Here is a 20,251-nt window from a genome sequence, read left to right on the forward strand (position 1 = left end):
CTTGATGACAGCTCTGCACACTCTTGGCATTCTCTCAACCAGCTTCATGAGGAATGCTTTTTCAACAGTCTTGAAGGAGTTCCCACATATGCTGAGCACTTGTTGGCTGCTTTTCCTTCAGTCTATGGTCCAACTCATCCCAAACCATCTCAAATAGCCTGTACACAGCCTTGTGGTGTGTTTTGGGTCATTGTCCTGTCGAAAAACAACTGATAGTCCCACTAAGCGCAAACCAGATGGGATGGCGTATCGCTGCAGAATGCTGTGGTAGCCATGCTGGTTAAGTGTGCCTTGAATTCTAAATAAATCACAGACGGTGTCACCAGCAAAGCACCCCCACACCATCACACCTCCGCCTCCATGCTTCATGGTGGGAACAACACATACGGAGATCATCAATTCACGTACTCTGCGTCTCACAAAGACACGGCGGTTGGAATAAAAAATCTCACATTTGGACTCATCAGACCAAAGGACACATTTCCAACGGTCTAATGTCCATTGCTCGTGTTTCTTGGCCCAAGCAAGTCTCTTCTTATTATTGGTGTCCTTTAGTAGTGGTTTCTTTGCAGCAATTTGACCATGAAGGCCTGATTCATGCAGTCTCCTCTGAACAGTTGATGTTAAGATGTGTCTGTTACTTGAACTCTGTGAAACATTTATTTGGGCTGCAATTTCTGAGGCTTGTAACTCTAATGAACATATCCTTTGCAGCAGAGGTAACTCTGGGTCTTCCTTTCCTGTGGTGGTCCTCATGAGAGCCAGTTTCAACATAGCGCTTGATGTTTTTTGTGACTGCACTTGAAGAAACTTTCAAAGTTCTTGAAATGTTCCGTATTGACTGACCTTCATCTTAAAGTAATGATGGACTGTCATTTCTCTTTGCTTATTTGAGCTGTTCTTGCCATAATATGGACTTGGTCTTTTACCAAATAGGGCTATCTTCTGTATACCACCCCTTCCTTATCACAACACAACTGATTGGCTCAAACACATTAAGAAGGAAAGAAATATCACAAATTAACTTTTAAGAAGGCACACCTGTTAATTGAAATGGATTCCAGGTGACTACCTTATGAAGCTGGTTGAGAGAATGCCAAGAGTGTACAAAGCTGTCATCAAGGCAAAGGGTGGCTACTTTGAAGAATCTCAAATATATAATATATTGTGGTTTGTTTAACACTTTTTTGGTTACTACATGATTCCATATGTGTTATTTCATAGTTTAGATGTCTTCACTATTATTCTACAATGTAGAAAATAGTAAAAATAAAGAGAAACCCTGGAATGAGTAGGTGTGTTCAAATTTTTGACTGGTACTGTATAATTACATCGAATATCGTGATATTTGACATTGACCATATATCGTGATGTGCAAGACTATACTTTGAACTTTACAAATCAAAACTGTGCCGTCTTGATCTAAGCCTTAGTTTTTTGCCACAAAAAGATTATTTATTGAGAATGTGACTATAATATCATAATTAAGGGCAACAATTGCACAGTCTGGGACCGAGAGAATGAAAAACAGCTTCTATCTCAAGGCCATCAGACTGTTAAATAGCCATCACTAGCACATTAGAGGCTGCTGCTGCCTATTGAAATCACTGGCCACTTTAAGAAATGGAACACTAGTCACTGTAATAATGTTTACATTTCTTGCACTACTCATCTCATATGTATATACTGCGTTCTATTCTATAATATTCTACTGTATCTTAGTCCATGCCGCTCTGTCATTGCTTGTCCATATATGTATATATTCTTAAATCCCATTCCTTACTAGTTTTGTGTGTATTGGGTATATGTTGTGAAATTGTTAGATATTACTTGTTAGATATTACTGCACTGTCGGAGCTAGAAGCACAAGCATTTCGCTACACCCGCTATAACATCTGCTAAACACATGTATGTGACAAATAACATTTGATTTGAATTGATTTAGTCATTTACGGTGCAAAACGATTATATCGGATATCGCGATATTTGGAGTAGCATATTGTAGAAGTCCGCCCAAATATCGCCCTACCCGATAATACACTACTCATAGCACATATACACTGGGTGTAGAAAACATTAGCAACACCTTCCTAATATTCAGTCATCCCTCTTTTGCCCTCAGAACAATTAGTCGAGGCATGGACTCTACAAGGTGTTAAAAGCATTCCAAAGGGATGCTGGCCCATGTTGACTCCAATGCTTCCCACCGTTGTGTCAAGTTGGCTTGATGTCCTTTGGGTAGTGGACCATTCTTGATATACACAGGAAACTGTTGAGCGTGAAAAACCCAGCAGCGTTGCAGTTCTTGACACAAACTGGTGAATCTGGCACCTACTACCATACCCCGTGCAAACGTACTTCAATCTTTTGTCTTACCCATTCAACCTCTGAATGGCACACATACACAATCCATGTCTCAATTGTCTCAAGGCTTAAAAATCTCCTCCCCTTCATCTACACTGATTCAATCAAGTTCAATCAATCACATTTTATTTATAAAGCCCTTTTTACATCAGCAGACAAAGTGCTATACAGAAACCCAGCCTAAAACCCCAAACAGCAAGCAATGCAGATGTAGAAGCACGGTGGCTAGGAAAAACTCCCTAGAAAGGCAGAAACCTAGGAAGAAACCTAGAGAGAAACCAGGCTTTGAGGGGTGGCCAGTCCCCTTCTGGCTGTGCCGGGTGGAGATTATAACAGTACATGGCCATTAAGGCCAGATTTTTCTCCAAGATGTTCAAACGTTCATAGATGACCATCAGGGTCAAATAAAAGTCACTGTGGTTGTAGAGGTTGCAACAGGTCTGTACATCAGGAGTAAATGTCACTTGGCTTTTCATAGCCGGGCATTTAGAGGTTGAAATAGCAGGTGCGGTAGAGAGAGAGAGTTGAAAACAGCAGGTCTGGGACAAGGTAGCACATCCGGTGAACAGGTCAGGGTTCCATAGCCGCAGGCAGAAGAGTGGAAACTGGAGCAGCAGCACGACCAGGTGGACTGGGGACAGCAAGGAGTCATCAGGCCAGGTAGTCCTGAGGCATTGTCCTAAGGCTCAGGTCCTCCGGGACGGGAGGGAGAGAGGGAGATAATTTAAAGTGGATTGAAGTGGATTTAACAAGTGACATCAATGAGGGATCATAGCTTTCAACTGGATTCACCTGGTCAGTCTATGTCCTAATATTTTGTACATTCAGTGTAGGTTGACCCCAGAGACTGGGGGTTCGATTCCCATGTCCACCCTACCTACTCTGTGTCTCCTTCATCTATCTCCCCCTCTTCCACTAATCTGTCTAAATGAAGCAGAAAAAGATACCCCCCAAAATATTCCATGCATATGGTTCTGTGGTGGAACATGCAACCACACAAAACCCAACAGAACCACGTGGAAATGCTCCAAGCAACCTATTACTGTCTGAGACAGTGAAAAATCAGAATTGAGTTTGAGGTGTTTTGATTGCACTGGTGCAGTTTGTCCTCATTTAAACCTTTGAATACATTCCATTGTAGAAACGCTATAAGCAACCAATTACTGTCTGAGACAAACAGAGATGTGACAGTTTTCCCCTCAGTAAAAAAATCAGAAATTAGTGTTTTGGTTGCACTGGCTCAGTTAGCCTTCGTTTTGAATGCATTCAGATGGCACTGCTCAGAGCAGTGTACCACTACTGCCCAGTCAGAGATCCCAATTCCTCAGATTTCTCAACCCCCTGAATGCTTGAAATCCCTTGGAAAACAGCTTAGAGGAGTGTCAGGCATTTTGCTGGGATTCAACTCCTGGCCTAGTAGGCCTGTATGAAGCTAATGTCTCACAACTCATGCCCAACGTATCAGAACACGGAGCTCAATTCAATCAAACCCTCGTTGTGGAATTGTTCGCTACCACTCTTTTGCCCATGGTCAAATGAAAGCACATGAGCGCTACAACATTGAGATTGCATTCCTAGTCGTCTTTATTGCAGTCTTGTTGGGCATCTCAGGAAATTGCTGTATTGTATTGTAACAAACAGTGACAGGGCAATGTCCCTTGTGGGTCTTGAACCCCTGGTCTCCCAGCTCGAAAGCCTACCTAGGCAAGGGTCTTTACACTGCACTTTATTATAACAAGTCCTTCACACGAACACGACTCTCCGATGACCTCACAGACAGCATCCCACTTCTGACACCAATGTAGCGAAAGGCGACAGTGCAACCCTCCTTGCGGATCTCTTGCAACGCCAGGGTCGTGGGTTCAAATCCTGCTGGGGCCACCCATACGACAATGTATGGCGGCGCTACTGTAAGTCACTTTAGATAAAAGTGTCTGCTAAATGACATACTTCAGGAGATCATAACCAGGCTGTTTAGGCTAGGGTCCAGGCTGATAATCTGTGTCAGGCGACTGAAAACAACAACGACCTAGAACGCCCTGATGGTTCATATTCAGTAGTAGGCCTTTAATAAACAAACAGGAAATATTGTCTCTTCCATGGCCTCAAATGAACCAAGTATTCCTCTCCAAGTCTTGGGACATATGAGGACACTGATATGTTGTTTATAGTCTCGCTGCCAGAAACAAATGGCCATCTGGTTCCATCCTCCAAAAGTTCCTTAAAAATACATACCAGATACCGCAGCCAATTAGGAGCAAAGTTGGCCATTGGAAGCCTTGTTTTTGTTCATAGGCTTTGTTGCTAACAATGTGTGTAGCTTTGGGGCTACACAGTACACCCAATGTGTGTAGCTTCAGTGTTAGCTTCAGGGCTAACAATGTGTGTAGCTTCAGTGTTAGCTTCAGGGCTAACAATGTGTGTAGCTTCAGTGTTAGCTTCAGGGCTAACAATGTGTGTAGTTCGGAACAACTCTCTTCCCAGGAGGACCACAATGAAAAGGACTGTCACAACATTTTTTGGTTGTTTTTACAATGGTGATTAATGTAATTGATTACAGACCGATTATTGATTTTGGACAATGAAATGTGTCATAGCTTTCACATCCTGCCTCATAGTAAAACTTGGTGTGTCAGTATGTCTGACAAACTTTCTCAGGAGGTTCAAAGCCATTTTAGGTCAGCCACTGGCTGCAGTGATGTTTATTCTTTTAGACAGGACAGGAGATGCATGCATATTCCTGAATATAAATACTGAATGCCCTCTATTGTAATATATCCAGGGGGCTAAATGCTTTACCAATTATCCACAACAAACAAGTTTTTCTATTTTCAAAAGGAATTAAAATGTAATCAATGTGTTTCAATACATTGAAATACAATAAAGTCCAAAATTATTGGCACTCTTGATCAATGACTGACTGTATACAGTGCATTCGGAAAGTATTCAGACCCCTTGACTTTTTCCACATTTTGCTACGTTACAGCCTTATTCTAAAATGGATTAAACTAATTTTATTCCTCATCAATCTACACAAAATACCCCATAATGACAGAGCAAAAACAGGTTTTTAGAAATGTTTGCTAATTACAGAAATACCTTATTTACATAAGTATTCAGACCCTTTGCTATGTGACTCGAAATTGAGCTCAGGTGCATTCTGTTTCCATTGATCATCCTTGAGATGTTTCTACAACTTGATTGGAGTCCACCTGTGGTAAATTCAATTGATTGGACATGATTTGGAAAGGCCCACACCTGTCTATATAAGGTCCCACAGTTGACAGTGCATGTCAGAGCAATAACCAAGCCATGAGGTTGAAGGAATTGTCCGTAGAGCTCCGAGACAGGATTGTGTCGAGGCACAGATCTGGGGAAGGGTACCAAAAAATGTCTGCAGCATTGAAAGTCCCCAAGAACACAGTGGCCTCCATCATTCTTAAATGGAAGAAGTTTGTAACCACCAAGACTCTTCCTAGAGCTGGCTGCCCGGCCAAACTGAGTAATCGGGGGAGAAGGGCCTTGGTCAGGGAGGTGACCAAGAACCCGATGGTCACTCTGACAGAGTTCCTCTGTGGAGATTGGAGAACTTTCTAGAAGGACAACCATTTCTGCTGCACTCCACCAATCAGGCATTTATGGTAGTGGCCAGATGGAAGCCACCCCTCAGTAAAAGGCACATGACAGCCCTCTTGGAGTTTGCCAAAGGCACCTAAAGGACTCAGACCATGAGAAACAAGATTCTCTGGTCTGATGAAACTAAGATTGAACTCTTTGGCCTGAATGCCAAGCGTCACGTCTGGAGGAAACCTGGTACCATCCCTACAGTGAAGCATGGTGGTGGCATCGTCATGCTGTGGGGATGTTTTTCAGCGGCAGGGACTGGGAGACTTATCAGGATCGAGGGAAAGATAAATGGAGCAAAGTACAATGAGATCCTTGATGAAAACCTGCTCCAGAGCGCTCAGGACCTCAGACTGGGGCGAAGGTTCACCTTCCAACAGGACAACGACCCTAAGCACACAGCCAAGACAATGCAGGAGTGACTTTGGGATAAGTCTCTGAATGTCCTTGAGTGGCCAAGCCAGAGCCCGGACTTGAGCAGAGACCTGAAAATAGCTGTTCAGCGACGCTCCCCATCCAACCTGACAGAGCTTGAGAGGATCTGCAGAGAAGAAAGGGAGAAACTCCCCTAATACATGTCTGCCAAGCTTGTAGCATCATACCCAAAAAGACTCGAGGCTGTAATCGCTGCCAAAGGTGCTTCGACAAAGTACTGAGTAAAGGGTCTGAATACTTACATCAATTGGATTTTTTTTTTTAATACATTTGCAAAATATCTAAAAACCTGTTTTTGCTTTGTCATTATGGGGTATTGTGTGTAGATTGATGAGGGGAAAATAACGATTGAATCAATTTTAGAATACGGCTGTAACATAACAAAATGTGGAAAAAGTCAAGGGGTCTGAATACTTTCCGAATGCACTGTATATGAATGGACAAAGCCATCGATCACCATTCAGTCTTATGTGAAGACTCAATACCGCATTGAAGCCAAATCAAGTCGGTTAAGATGGTGTCTCAGGTCAGAACAGTTTGTACTGCAGGCTGACATTAGCAACTAAATTATCATTATAACTTATTCTGTGTGCGATTTAAAAGTAATTGGTTCAAGGACATACATCTGGTGTATTATAAGCAAATATTGGTACAATGATTGTCTTCGAAAAATGTGTTTATTTATATGAAGATTGACCCCGAAGACCAATTCACTATAATGGGGTATCCTGTTTTCTGCTAACAATGCCTGCAGTACCGAGGTCGGCCTTGCAATTCGGTGGCAGGTAACAACCCTATGTCCGTCCCAAATGGCACCCTATTCCCCTATAAAGGGCACTACCTCAGAGGGGGCCGTTGTTCTCCCCTGCCCTTTATAAAGATTATTTAAAAAAGACTGTGTAAAATAAATAATACACACACTGAGCTATGTTATTGTTTTTGTTGCAGGGCTGAGGAGACATCGTGCAGCATGGTAAAACATATTGTGTTCTTCTATCCCACGTGCTGTGATAGAAGAAAAAAAAACAGTGTTTGTTGTTTTCAGTAACTTTTTTGTTGTTGTAATATCGCAAAAGGACCTGGCTGTTTCACCATTAAGGATTTCGGCATTAAACTAATACAATTGCTCAGAAAAATAGATTTTGTTTAACAAGTAATATATTTTTTCTATAAAAGATAGTTTTCAATACCTTTCAATACCTCACCTTGCGAGGATAACGGCACTGATCCTTTTTCTCAAATGTTTTAGGAGATTGAAGAACACATTGGGAGGGGTCTTAGAACATTCCTCCATACAGAATCTTTCCAGATCCTTGATATCCTTCATTTGCACTAATGGACTACCCTCTTCAATTCAAACCATAGGTTTTCAATGGGGTCCAAGTCCGGAGACTGCGATGGCCTTTGCAAAATGTTGATTTTGTGGTCAATTAACCATTTTAGAAAAAGGCTCAGTGCCTTAGGTGAAGTATTGAAAGGTATTGAAAACAGTAGTGCCAATCATTTTGACCCCTATCTTTTTGAGAGATAAAAAGTATTACTTGTTAAAAAAAATATATATATATATATCTGAGCAATTGTATTAGTATAAAGTAATATAATTTTCCAAAAATGTTGAGCATACAATATAGCTCAGTATTTGTATATTATTATATATTATATATATATTATCTCTATTTTATAGTATTTTTTGCTCATCAAGGGTGCCAGACTGTAGCACACCTTAACTGTAAAACTATTATTATTATCTTATCATATCGCTCCCTTACCAGTAGGCATGCTTTAGTTACAATTCAATGACGTCAAAAAAACACACTTGAACATGCTGCATTGTCCTTGCGACTTTCGAGTGGGGACATTTGCATGCAATGTACGTAAGCAGGTCTTTTTGGGGGGCACAGCAGTGGAAGTAGCCTCCATTCTAACATTTCTCTACCCTATTCAGCCCCTACGTGCTCTGCTAGGCTCCAATTCAAATCACAAAGTCCTAATAGCTTAATTGTTTGTGTGAGAGTGTCTCAAGAATACGAATAAAAACGTTTTGAGCTCTTCAAAAAAAAAAAGCTGCTTTGGTTTTTGCGCAACTCCAACAAATGGAAACGTGTTTGCCTGACAGGCCGAAGCGAAACTAACAATTAGTGCCCACATGTTACTGAAACTATAATTAAATGCCCTGTCGTAAACAAACGTTTCTTGACAGTGAGGTATTGAAGTGGAATATTGTTTTGACATGCGTCACCACCGACCGTGCCGTCTTTGCCCGCATTGTTCTTTTCTCAACGGGACACAAAAGCCTTTTCAGAAGTGTGTTTGTTCATTAAGTTTGATTCACTTTATAGGCTTAACAACGCTCATTCAGATAGATTGACTGGTTAAAAGAGATTTATCTGTGATTCACAGGCCTGTTAATGGTTGTGGGAACGTTTCCTCCTTTTCACTGTCTGTCAAAAGAATGGTTGTGGGAACGTTTCCTCTTTTTCACTGTCTGTCAAAAGAATGGTTGTGGGAACGTTTCCTCTTTTTCACTGTCTGTCAAAAGAATGGTTGTGGGAACGTTTCCTCCTTTTCACTGCCTGTAGAAAGAATGGTTGTAGGAACGTTCACTCTTTTAGTAACTGTCTGTAAGAAGCTGAGACCCAAACTGAGGCTGTTCTAATATGGACACCGTTGTCTTAAATTTGAGCTCCTGGGTGAAGTTTCTAGTATCATCTTTCCCTCCCCCCAATCCTAACCTTAACCAACTGAATTGTATGGCCTCTCTCTCCAGTGTTCCTCAGATCATGGTAGCTCAACTCCCACTGGTGGTTATCCTAAGAAATGAAGCCATGGTTGGAGTAGGACAAATTTGCCCACCCAACTACTGACAGAGGGTCATTACCAGGGTTGGAAAGAGTACTGAAATATCCTACTCAAGTAGAAGTACTGTTACTTTAATGACATTTTACTCAATAGAAGTCAAATTACTGGTGTGGTGTGGTGTGGTGTGGTGTGGTATGGTGTGGTATGGTATGGTGTGGTATGGTGTGGTGTGGTGTGGTGTGGTGTGGTGCCTTGCACTTCATGTATCGTTTGTTTATTGTTTTGTCGTTGTGTTTATTCGTTAATAAACATGTATGCATATCACGCTGCGCCTTGGTCCGTCCCGTCGATGAATGAACGTGACAGTTACACATTATATTTTCCATGGACTAAATTGAAAAATGAAGCGAGGAAAGGAATGTACTGCAGGAACTAAGTTCATTTATTTTATGAGTTGCAACCAGGCACATATATCTGTATGTAAAAGATTAAGGATGTCAAAAACATACTATTACATTTGAAAATAAATTAAACATTCAAAGCAATTCAAATGTATTGATAAATAAAAAAGCTATACAAAATAAAGTACATAAACAATTAAGTTGCTAGTATACTTCAGTATACTTCAGCCTTCAGAAATAAACGTCTAATAATTTCACCCATTCAATCCCTCATACTTGTTACCTGTCTATGTGACCGGCTGACATTCACTCACTCATTCTCCCTCCCTCCCTCACTCACTCACTCACTCACTCACTCACTCACTCACTCACTCACTCACTCACTCACTCACTCACTCACTCACTCACTCACTCACTCACTCACTCATTCACTCACTCTCTCCCTCTTTCCTTCACTCACAAACTCCCTCTTTCACTCACTCACCTGGGGTGGAAAGTGTACTGAAATATCCTACTCAAGTAGTACTGTTACTTTAATTAATATTTACTCAGGTATAAATAAAATTACTGACTCAAAAAGTACAAGTACTCTGAAAAGCTACTCAATGACAGTAACGAGAGTATTCGTAATTAGTTACTTTACCCCTCTGGTCATTTTTCATCATTACAGATACTTTTCATCCCCCTAATGGTTAAAATTAGTATTGGGGGAAAGGGGAATTTACCCCAATACTAATGTTGTTAACCATTAGGGGGATCAAGGATTATCTGATCTGTGGTTAATAGCAATTTCTACCTCGAGTAGCATGGGGAGAATCTCAATTGCATAATCCTCACGTCCTCTCTCCTCAGCTCCTTCTCAAAACCCATTGGATCAGAAAGCCAGATGTCGCAAAAAGTATGCAATTGAGATTCTCCTATGGTATGCCAGAGCATTGATCCATACCAATGTCTCCTTCAATCATCGGCAAGAAACAAAATAGCATCAGCAAGATTGCTCTAACTGTCTGCCTCAGCATTGCCTATCAAAGACTCCCGAGTGGCGCAGTGGTCTAAGGCCTAGCTGTGCCACTAGAGATCCTGGTTCGAATCCAGGCTCTGTCGTAGCCGGCCGCGACAGGGAGACCCATGGGGCGGCGCACAATTGGCCCAGCGTCGTCCAGGGTAGGGGAGGGAATGGCCGGCAGGGATGTAGCTCAGTTGGTAGAGCATGGCGTTTGCAACGCCAGGGTTGTGGGTTCGATTCCCACAGGGGGCCAGTATGAAAAATAAAATAAAAAGATAATATAAGAGCGTCTGCTAAATGACTAAAAATGTAAAAAAATGTAATATTAACACAAATGAGTCTCCATAATGGAAAATAAATGTTGTGTTGGTGGTAATCATTAGCCTACAGTGCAGTGGCAGTGGCTCTGTGCCCACTAGTTCTGTTAGTATTGAGGGAGGATGGATCAAGTTGTTCCTAACTGCTGATCCAGGGCTAGGTCTATTTGTACTCTCCTAATGTTTAAAGGAAGGATTTGGGGTTAAAGGGGCAATCTGCAGTTTAAACAATAACGTCACCGTCTCTGTTTCGGTAAACAGCTGAGGGATGGGCCTGAAGAAATGTTGGCACTCTCAAATTCATAGTCAGCGCTATGGGTGAAAGGACTGACCATCCGCGTCTGCTAAATGACTAAAATGTAAATATACGAATTATAGTTTTAAGGTTATACAGCCTTTGTTTACAATTGCATTGTTTACTAACTAAGCTTATACACTACATTACCAAAGTATGTGGGCGCCTGCTCGTCGAACATCTAATTCCAAAATCATGGACATTACTATGGAGTTGATCCCCCCTTTGCTGTTAAAACAGCCTCCACTCTTCTGGGAAGGCCTTCCACTAGATGTTGGAACATAACTAACGCCACAAGAGTGAGGTCGGGCACTGATGTTGGGCGATTAGCCTGGCTCACAGTCAGCGTTCCAATTCATCCCAAAGGTGTTCGATGGGGTTGAGGTCAGGGCTCTGTGCAGGCCAGTCAAGTTCTTCCACACCGATCTCGACAAACCATTTCTGTATGGACCTCGCTTTGTGCACGGGGGCATTGTCATGCAGTTGGAGGCACAGAATCATCTAGAATGTCATTGTATGCTGTAGCGTTAAGATTTCCCTTCACTGGAGCTAAGGGGCCTAGCCCGAACCATGAAAAACAGCCCCAGAACATTATTCCTCCACCACCAAACTTTACAGTGGGCACTATGCATTGGGGCAGGTAGCATTCTCCTAGAATCCGCCAAACCCTGATTCGTCCGTTCGACTGCCAGTTGGTGAAGCGTAATTCATCACTCCAGAGAAAGCATTTCTACTGCTCAAGTCCAATGGTGGCGAGCTTTACACCACTCCAGCCAATGCTTGGCATTGCGCATGGTGATCTTAGGCTTGTGTGCGGCTGCTCCGCCATGGAAACCCATTTCATAAAGCTCCCTACGAACAGTTATTGTGCTGACATTGCTTCCAGAGGCAGTTTGGAAATCGGTAGTGAGTGTTACAACCGAGGACAGCTTTTTTTTACACATTACGTGCTTCAGCACTCGGCGGTCCCGTTCTGTGAGCTTGTGTGGCCTACCACTTTGCGTTGTTGCTCCTAGACGTTTCCACTTCACAATAACAGCACTTACAGTTGACCAGGGCGGTTCTAGCAGGGCAGAAATTTGACAAACTGACTTGTTGGGAAGGTGGCATCCTATGACGGTGCCACGTTGAAAGTCACTGAGCTCTTCAGTAAGGCCATTCTACTGCAAATGTTTGTCTATGGAGATTACATGGCTGTGTGAATCCACTAATTTGAAGGGCTGTCCACATACTTTTGTATATATAGTGTATCACTCTCCCCACAAAAACAGCCAAATAGTAGAGGACTGTAACTTAAGGAGTGATTGCGGTCCTAAAATAACCATAAAGGGGACTAACTAATTATAGCTGTCAGAAATAGACAATTTTATTTAGAAAACACTCTAAAATAATATCTAATATAGTATCTTGTCATATGTTTTATACTGGTTTGAGTGGAATTTGCAAGGTAATGTTTGGTTTGAGTGGAATTTGCAAGGTAATGATATGACATGGTTGACCCAGTGTTGTTTTGACCCCAACGAAGTTCACCACGTGAACCTACTGCCCGCGACTATCCCTGTGATCACAAAGCCATGGAAGGAACCACACCAAACCTGTCAATCAATCCCAGTCACATCTGGGAAAGGATGAGTAATAGGACATTTGAGTCACAACGTTATCCCAACATTGAGTCATCTACTAGGACATGAGTGGGATGACCCGGCTCTGTTTACACTCGGACCCCTTATCTGCTACCGAAAGGAGGACCTTGATCTGATAAATATGCCATCAGGGGCCAGAGGCTCTTCATTCTCCAACTGGACAACACCACAACTGGTGTGCCAAAGGCTAGCAACATGGCTCCTTCACTTTTGTCTACAGCCACAGGCGTTCTTTTGCTATTCTCCCTCTCCTCTGCAGTAAGTGTCAAATTTCAATGAACCTGTTTCATTTTCGACGTGTTCTCTCATAAACAGTGTTCTGCAACAACAAGAGATACAGTAGCATCTACTCAGGTAACAGAATGTGCTGTTTTGCTTCTGATCCACAGCAAATAAGGGGAGACTATTCCGAGGAATGCACACCAAGGGACGGATTTGTAAGTATGATTGTACATGGGATGCACCGATGTACTCTACACCGCTCGTTAAGTGGTGTGTGTACTGGAAGAAATTCCCTATCTTACTATTTCATCCTCTTTGTATTGTATGCTTATTGACATTGTTATTTAGATGGATTTGTTGCTAAATTATAGTCCTCACAAGCATATGATATGTAGTTATGCTGGGGTATTACAACCAATTTAGTTGGTGCCTCTTCAAGAACACACGTAAATAAACATTTTCTAGTTTCTTTGAATCCAATGAAATGTTCCAATACTTACACATCCACTGTCACAATATAACAATATATTATAAATATGCATCACAAATGTCACTCTAGTCCATATAAAGTGCACTACTTTTGACCAAAGCTCAATGCACCTTGGTCAAAAGTAGTGCACTATAAAGGGAATGGGGTGTCATTTGTGATGACACCCCATCTCTCACATAGTGTTAAAATTAAAGCATCTGTGTTCTGTGCCTGTTGTAGGGCAAGTACTGCCCAACGACATGTGGCGTGGCTGACTACCTCAACAAGTACAAGCCGGTGGTAGACAAGGACCTTGATGAAATGGAGGATATCCTGAAAAGAATAACCAACCTTACCACAGGGGCCACAGAGAAAGTCACCTATATGAAGGATTCGACAACACAACATCAGAAGTCTGGTGCAGGTAATTGACTTTTCTGTATCTTGGGTTATTTGACTTTTCTGTATCTTGGGTTATTTGACTTTTCTGTATATTGGGTTATTTGACTTTTCTGTATCTTGGGTTATTTGACTTTTCTGTATCTTGGGATATTTGACTTTTCTGTATATTGGGTTATTTGTTAAACTAGCTAATACAAAATAAAAATAAACACAAAATTAACACTATTAGATGTGGTGGAGAAGTCAGTAGCAGAAAAGTCGAAACTTTAAAGAAATACATCAATGAGGTACACTCTGCTTTTCATTGCTATGTGATTTATTTTGCATCACTTCACAAACAGTTTGTCTATAACCTTCATCGAGGTTGTGTTCGATAGGGAGAAACGTTTTGAAACAGAGTGAATCCGAGAGGAACTGTCTGAACTCGTCCAATAAGAGCACATATTTTTGTTTTCCTTTGTAAAATGTTTTTCTACAGTTTGCCCTACTGAAGACACCCAGGTGTTAGGCTCATTTTAAAATAACTATAGACTCTGGTAATTCATGTAGGTTACTGTAACTGAAGCAGGTATTTTGATTGTTCCACAGACGTCCACTACAAAAGGTCATCGAGCATACTGGATGATGTCCTGCGCTTTGAGAAGACCATCGTCTCTCAGGAGGAGCAAATATAGTAAGAATCTAATTTGGTCTCAATTCACTTAGAATTGGACTTGGAACTTCTCCTTAGGAGAGCAATTCACTTCTGGAATTGATTGGCATTTAGTTGGAATTGACCCCGAATGGTCGTATGTCTCTCAGCGGCTAAAGCTGGTTGAAACCAGTCAATGACATCAACAAACAATTATTTCAACCAGTTTTTCCTGCTGGGGACGAAATACCTGCTAAAATTGGAAATACCAGGACTAAGTAAGGGTACAAGTGTCAAATGCTATGTACTTCAAACACATTGATAGTCAAGTCATACACCCACTGACCTACAATTTAAATCACAATCTAAGTTTATGTCCAAATCACCTGAGAAACATTATCAATCTGTTCCCCTCTTTTGCTCAGTCAACTCCAAGGGACACTGGAATCCAACAAGAAGAGGATGTTAGACCTCAAACAGATGTCCATTCAGCTGGATCAGAAATGCAAAGATCCCTGCAAGGATACTGTGGAAATCAAACCCACTACAGGGAAAGGTGAAATCAACAACGTTCTGCTGGTCGTTCTCATTTCATCAGAGAGGTTGCTCAACCCTGCTCCTGGAGAATTCACTCTACATACCCGTCATTTGTCCTTGTTGCTTGTTTAGTCAGAAGCGAGTCAATGGCACAATCAATATAGGCTGAGCAGATTTGTCTCAATCCAGTTATTTGGATGCACTTTAGGGATGGTTAATGAATTATTTTGTTTATATCATATGTTGGCATTTATAAGTGATATTCTTTAAGTAAGGGGTATCAATCCAGTTATATGAATGCATTTTTGATTAGTTTAATTAATTAGTTTATAGCATTTCTTGGCATTTATAAGTGATTCTTCCATAAATAGGTATAGCTTTAATTTAAATGATCAAAAATGGCTGTTAATAAATACCACAGAGTGGATCTTTACCAGGGACAAGGGACAATAATCAACAATGAGCAAGATCATAATCAACATAATCAACATAATCAACATAATCAACATAATCAGCAAGGTAATAGTGCCAGAGCTCATTTCCATCTGTAGTCCCGGAACAGGCTAAAAACAGAATCAAAATACTACAAAACCATTGGGTATAGCGCATTGTCCTATGGGAACAGTAGTCCTTGTTATTAACACATAACAACATGATCATGGCATGTTGTTTTTTTTATATTAGATTGCCAGGATATTGCCAACAAGGGTGCCAAAACCAGCGGTCTGTACTACGTGAAGCCACTGAAGGCTAAGGAGCAGTTCCTGGTCTACTGCGAGATCGACAGCTTCGGCCGCGGCTTTACCGTCCTGCAGAGGGTACGTGTGTTCTTCCCTACACATAGTATATTAATTATGGTTGGCCCATGCAGGATTCAAACCCCAACACCACCATGCTCCAACCCACTGAGCCATTGGAAGTTGGAACCAGGGTTGGGGACAATTCTATTTGAATAAGTAAACATTCCAATTGGGATTTAAGTTTTCGGATTGACTAAAGTGAAATGGTATTGACCCAAACCTGATTGGAACCACATACTGTATTATTATCATAACCACCGTCCAACATATATCTCCACAGAGACGTGATGGCAGTGTGGACTTCAACAAGGACTGGGTCCAGTATAAAGAGGGCTTCGGCTACCTGACCCCAGATGACACCAGCGAGTTCTGGCTGGGCAATGAGAAGATGCACCTGCTCTCCACCCAGTCCACCATCCCATACGTGCTCAGGATCGAGCTTACCGACTGGCAGGGCAACAAGAAGTATGTACAACTAAATTCGCTACTAAGGCTACTATTAATGCACAGTTAGGTTCTACATTCCCCCTCCTGAATAGAAAATGAATTAACTGGTGTTCATAATGTGGTGGGAACGGCTCGAAGTCTTATCCCATCAAGTAAAACTGGTTCCAATGATGTCACTCCAACCTGTTGTAAGGACGTTATAATGACATCATTGCAACCAACTTGACCCACTGGGATGCTTACCAATCCAATTCTGTGGTGTCTAGGTTTCACGCATTAGAAATGCTATAAATACCATATTTCGCTATTATCAATTCCCCCTCAAAGTTATTGGGGGCTTGGCATCATTGGTCTTGCCTGTATGACACATTTACTCGCGCAATTCTCTCCACTAAATTAATGAAATATTTAGGGGTGAATCCTAACTTCAGCAAGGCAACTTTTCACTTAGTCATTAATATCAAGAAGAGACTAAGTTGAAATTCAACTTAAGTGGAAGTTAGGATTCGCCCTTTAATATATTTAGTGCTGAAATATTTAGTGCCATTTAGTGCCATTTTTATGAGGAATTGTGGAAATAAGCAGCAGTAAGCCTTTTCTTTGGTGAGGTGTCAAACTTTCAAATAACATGTTTTTCCACACAAACCTCTGGACTTTAGTTTGCGGAATAGATTTTCTGGTGCCAAGTTACATAGCTGAAAGAACTGACCTCCACAATCAAAGCAAACAACGTATTCTACTTTGTGACACTGGTTTTGGAGGCCAGTACTCAAGCCGTCAGGCTAATATGCTGCATTTTATATGAATACTTTGTGGCCTGTGTGGTCTAATGCTTAGTGCCGCGGACCCCGGCACATGCACCACAGTAGGCATGGGTTCAAATCCGACCCAATGCCTTTCTGACCTGCACCGCTCCTACCTTTCTTGTCATCTTCTCACTGGCTTATTTATTCAATAAAACCACACGCATAAAACCAATTTATAAAAATAGCTAATCATTTTATTTCTTTAGACATGCTGACTACGCCATGTTCAAAGTGGGTCCGGAAGTCGACATGTACCGCCTGACCTACGCCTACTACTTCGGCGGTGATGCGGGTGACGCGTTCGACGGCTTTGACTTCGGAGATGACCCCAGCGACAAGTTCTACACGTCCCACAACGGCATGCAGTTTAGTACCAGCGACAAGGACAACGACAAGTTCCAGGGTAACTGTGCTATGCAGGACGGCTCCGGTTGGTGGATGAACCGATGCCACGCCGCCCACCTCAACGGGAAATACTACCAGGGTAAGGACACGCACAGGTGCACACTCTCACACTCTCGCTTTTCTTTTAACCCCTTTTTCTCCCCTATTTCGTGATATCCAATTGGTAGTTAGCGTTGTCCCATCGCTGCAACTTCCGTATGGACTTGGGAGAGGCGAAGGTCGAGAGCCATGCGTCCTCCAAAACACGACCCTGCCAAGCCGCACTGCTTCTTGACACAATGCTCACTTAATCCGGAAGCCAGCCGCACCAATGTGTCACAGGAAACACTGTACAACTGGCGACTGTGCTAGCGACCCAGGAGTCGCTAGAGCGCAATGGGACAAGGACATCCCGGCCGGCCAAACCCTCCCCTAACCCAGATGACGCTGGGCCAATTGTACGCCGCCTCATGGGTCTCCCGGTCGCGGCCGGCTGCGACACAGCCCGGGATCGAACCCGGGTCTGTAGTGACACCTCAAGCACTGCAATGCCATGCCTTAAACAGACCGGCCTCCTGAGTGGAGCAGCGGTCTTCCTTTTAAAGAACACTACTCTCCAAGTAACATGAACCATACAAGAGTTATACATTTATGCAAATCACTACCAACCTTTACGAATGTCCGTTTTGGGGGTTCTCTGAAATGTTTACTGTTATCGTTCCAAGAAGGCCACATTTACGAGTAGGCCCAACACTGTTATTTTCATACTTATAACAAACTTTTGATTGACACCTCTGTCTTTCGATCTTTCCATCCCTAGGTGGGAAATACACGGAGAAGGACGCCGGCGAGTCAGGCTACGACAACGGCATCATCTGGGCCACGTGGCAGAGCCGCTGGTACTCAATGAAGGAGACTACCATGAAGATCATCCCCACCAATAGGATCGCGGCGGCGGACGGACAGCAGACCGGAGGGGTTAAACAGTTTGGAGGGCTGGGAGACAACTAAAACACATATTGCAATATCGTCTTAGCTAGAACTTTCTTGAAATTTCCAGGCACAGATTAAGCCAAGTCCTGGACTAAGAAGCACATGGAGAATCTCTATTAAACATGCATTCCAGGATTAATCTATGTCTGGGGAAATGGCCCTCTGTCTTGTTGTATCTTTGTTTTATTGGTTCAATCAATTTCGTGTTTTGTCCTCTTGCCTAAAATATGATCTATGATCAAATCCCTGTTGTTGGATCTTGGTAGATTGGTTTGACTTCTTCTATTTAGCACCTTCTGTTAGAACAAACTTGATCTAGTGTCTATGGAGTTTTATTAGATCTGGTTGGTTTGACCAATGAATAAATGTTTTTCTAAATGTAAGATGTATTTTGAGCTGGTTTTAGATACCCCTGCCCCCACTACATTATCTAAGGTGCACGTGTAACTGAACCCGGGTGGTCTGAATGCAATAAGATTGTGTAAGCCCTCTGAGCTAAAAGCCAAGGCAATACCTCAGGGAGCTAACACAAGTCTTCAAGTCTCAGGCCAAGGCACTGAATCACGTTGGTTACACAAGGGTCTAGCATTTAAAAGACCATGCCAATTTCTTTATTGTACTTTCCCTGATATCCATTCCTGGTACCGCTTGTAACTGCGCAAAATATGATACCCATTTATATGACATACATTTTCTTTAGAAATACAACAAGCAGGATATGATAAGTTGCACATAGGCATCTGATGATAAATTGCAGAAGCATGGAAGTTGGTGGCGGCATTGAAATGCTTTTAAAGAAAAGGCACTGTGCTGGGAAGACATAACTCAATCAATTCGTTCAACTATTTTTAACTATTCTAGATAACGATTTTTAGAAGCTATTTTGATACACTGGTCCCCTCGGGCCTTATTGCTGAAATAGAACATCATAAAGGACATACCAGGATTTTTTATAATTTAACTCTGTTTCTGTATGTTTTTTCCATACTGAACATGACCCTGTTTTTGGTGGGCACTTTTGTCTTAGAGGGGAAAAAACACACCACATACTCTCTTTAATAGGGTAAATTCCTACTTCACATTCCAACCTAATAGTGTTACTTTGTTTCCCGTTGACACATCCTCTCAGAATTCAACCCAGGCATAATCACCCCCCCCCCCCCCCCCCCCGGATGATTATTCTGCTATTCAGAAGTTATATATGTTATATATATGTGATATCAGAACTTATATATGGCCAATATACCACGGCTAAGGGCTGTTCTTACGCATGACGCAACGCGGAGTGCCTGATACAGCCCTTAGCCGTGGCACACCTGAGGTGCCTTATTGTTATTATAAACTTGTTACCCATGTAATTAGAGCAGTAAAAATAAATGCTTTGTCATACCCGTGGTATATGGTCTGATATACCATGGCTGTCAGCCAATCAGCATTCAGGGCTGGAACAACCCAGTTTATAATACAAAATAAATACCTACAGTGGGGGAAAAAAGTATTTAGTCAGCCACCAATTGTGCAAGTTCTCCCACTTAAAAAGATGAGAGATGCCTGGAATTTTCATCATAGGTACACGTCAACTATGGCAGACAAAATGAGAGAGAAAAATCCAGAAAATCACATTGTAGGATTTTTTATGAATTTATTTGCAAATTATGGTGGAAAATAAGTATTTG

General features: G+C 42.0%; 1 protein-coding gene across 1 annotated transcript; it reads left to right on the forward strand.

Moving 5' to 3' along the window:
- Positions 1-13,015: 13,015 nt before the first annotated feature.
- On the forward strand, positions 13,016-18,958 carry fgg (fibrinogen gamma chain). Its single transcript, XM_084155557.1, has 9 exons — positions 13,016-13,142; positions 13,274-13,321; positions 13,816-13,999; positions 14,566-14,650; positions 15,034-15,164; positions 15,830-15,963; positions 16,226-16,410; positions 17,405-17,682; positions 18,403-18,958. Exons 1-9 carry the CDS (start codon positions 13,080-13,082, stop codon positions 18,591-18,593), a joined length of 1,299 nt encoding a protein of 432 aa, XP_084011683.1. The 5' UTR covers positions 13,016-13,079; the 3' UTR covers positions 18,594-18,958.
- The last annotated feature ends 1,293 nt before the right edge of the window (positions 18,959-20,251 follow it).

The sequence above is a fragment of the Coregonus lavaretus genome (genome assembly GCF_964263955.1).
Source record: "Coregonus lavaretus genome assembly, chromosome: 38".
Classification (NCBI taxonomy): Eukaryota; Metazoa; Chordata; class Actinopteri; order Salmoniformes; family Salmonidae; genus Coregonus; species Coregonus lavaretus.

Bases quoted from the DNA above. Each gene is read 5' to 3' on its own strand.
- fgg (XM_084155557.1), top strand. From the start codon at position 13,080: ATGGCTCCTTCACTTTTGTCTACAGCCACAGGCGTTCTTTTGCTATTC. The intron at 13,143-13,273 runs GTAAGTGTCAAA...TCTGATCCACAG, and splicing joins TATTCTCCCTCTCCTCTGCA to CAAATAAGGGGAGACTATTC. The intron at 17,683-18,402 runs GTAAGGACACGC...TTCCATCCCTAG, and splicing joins CAACGGGAAATACTACCAGG to GTGGGAAATACACGGAGAAG.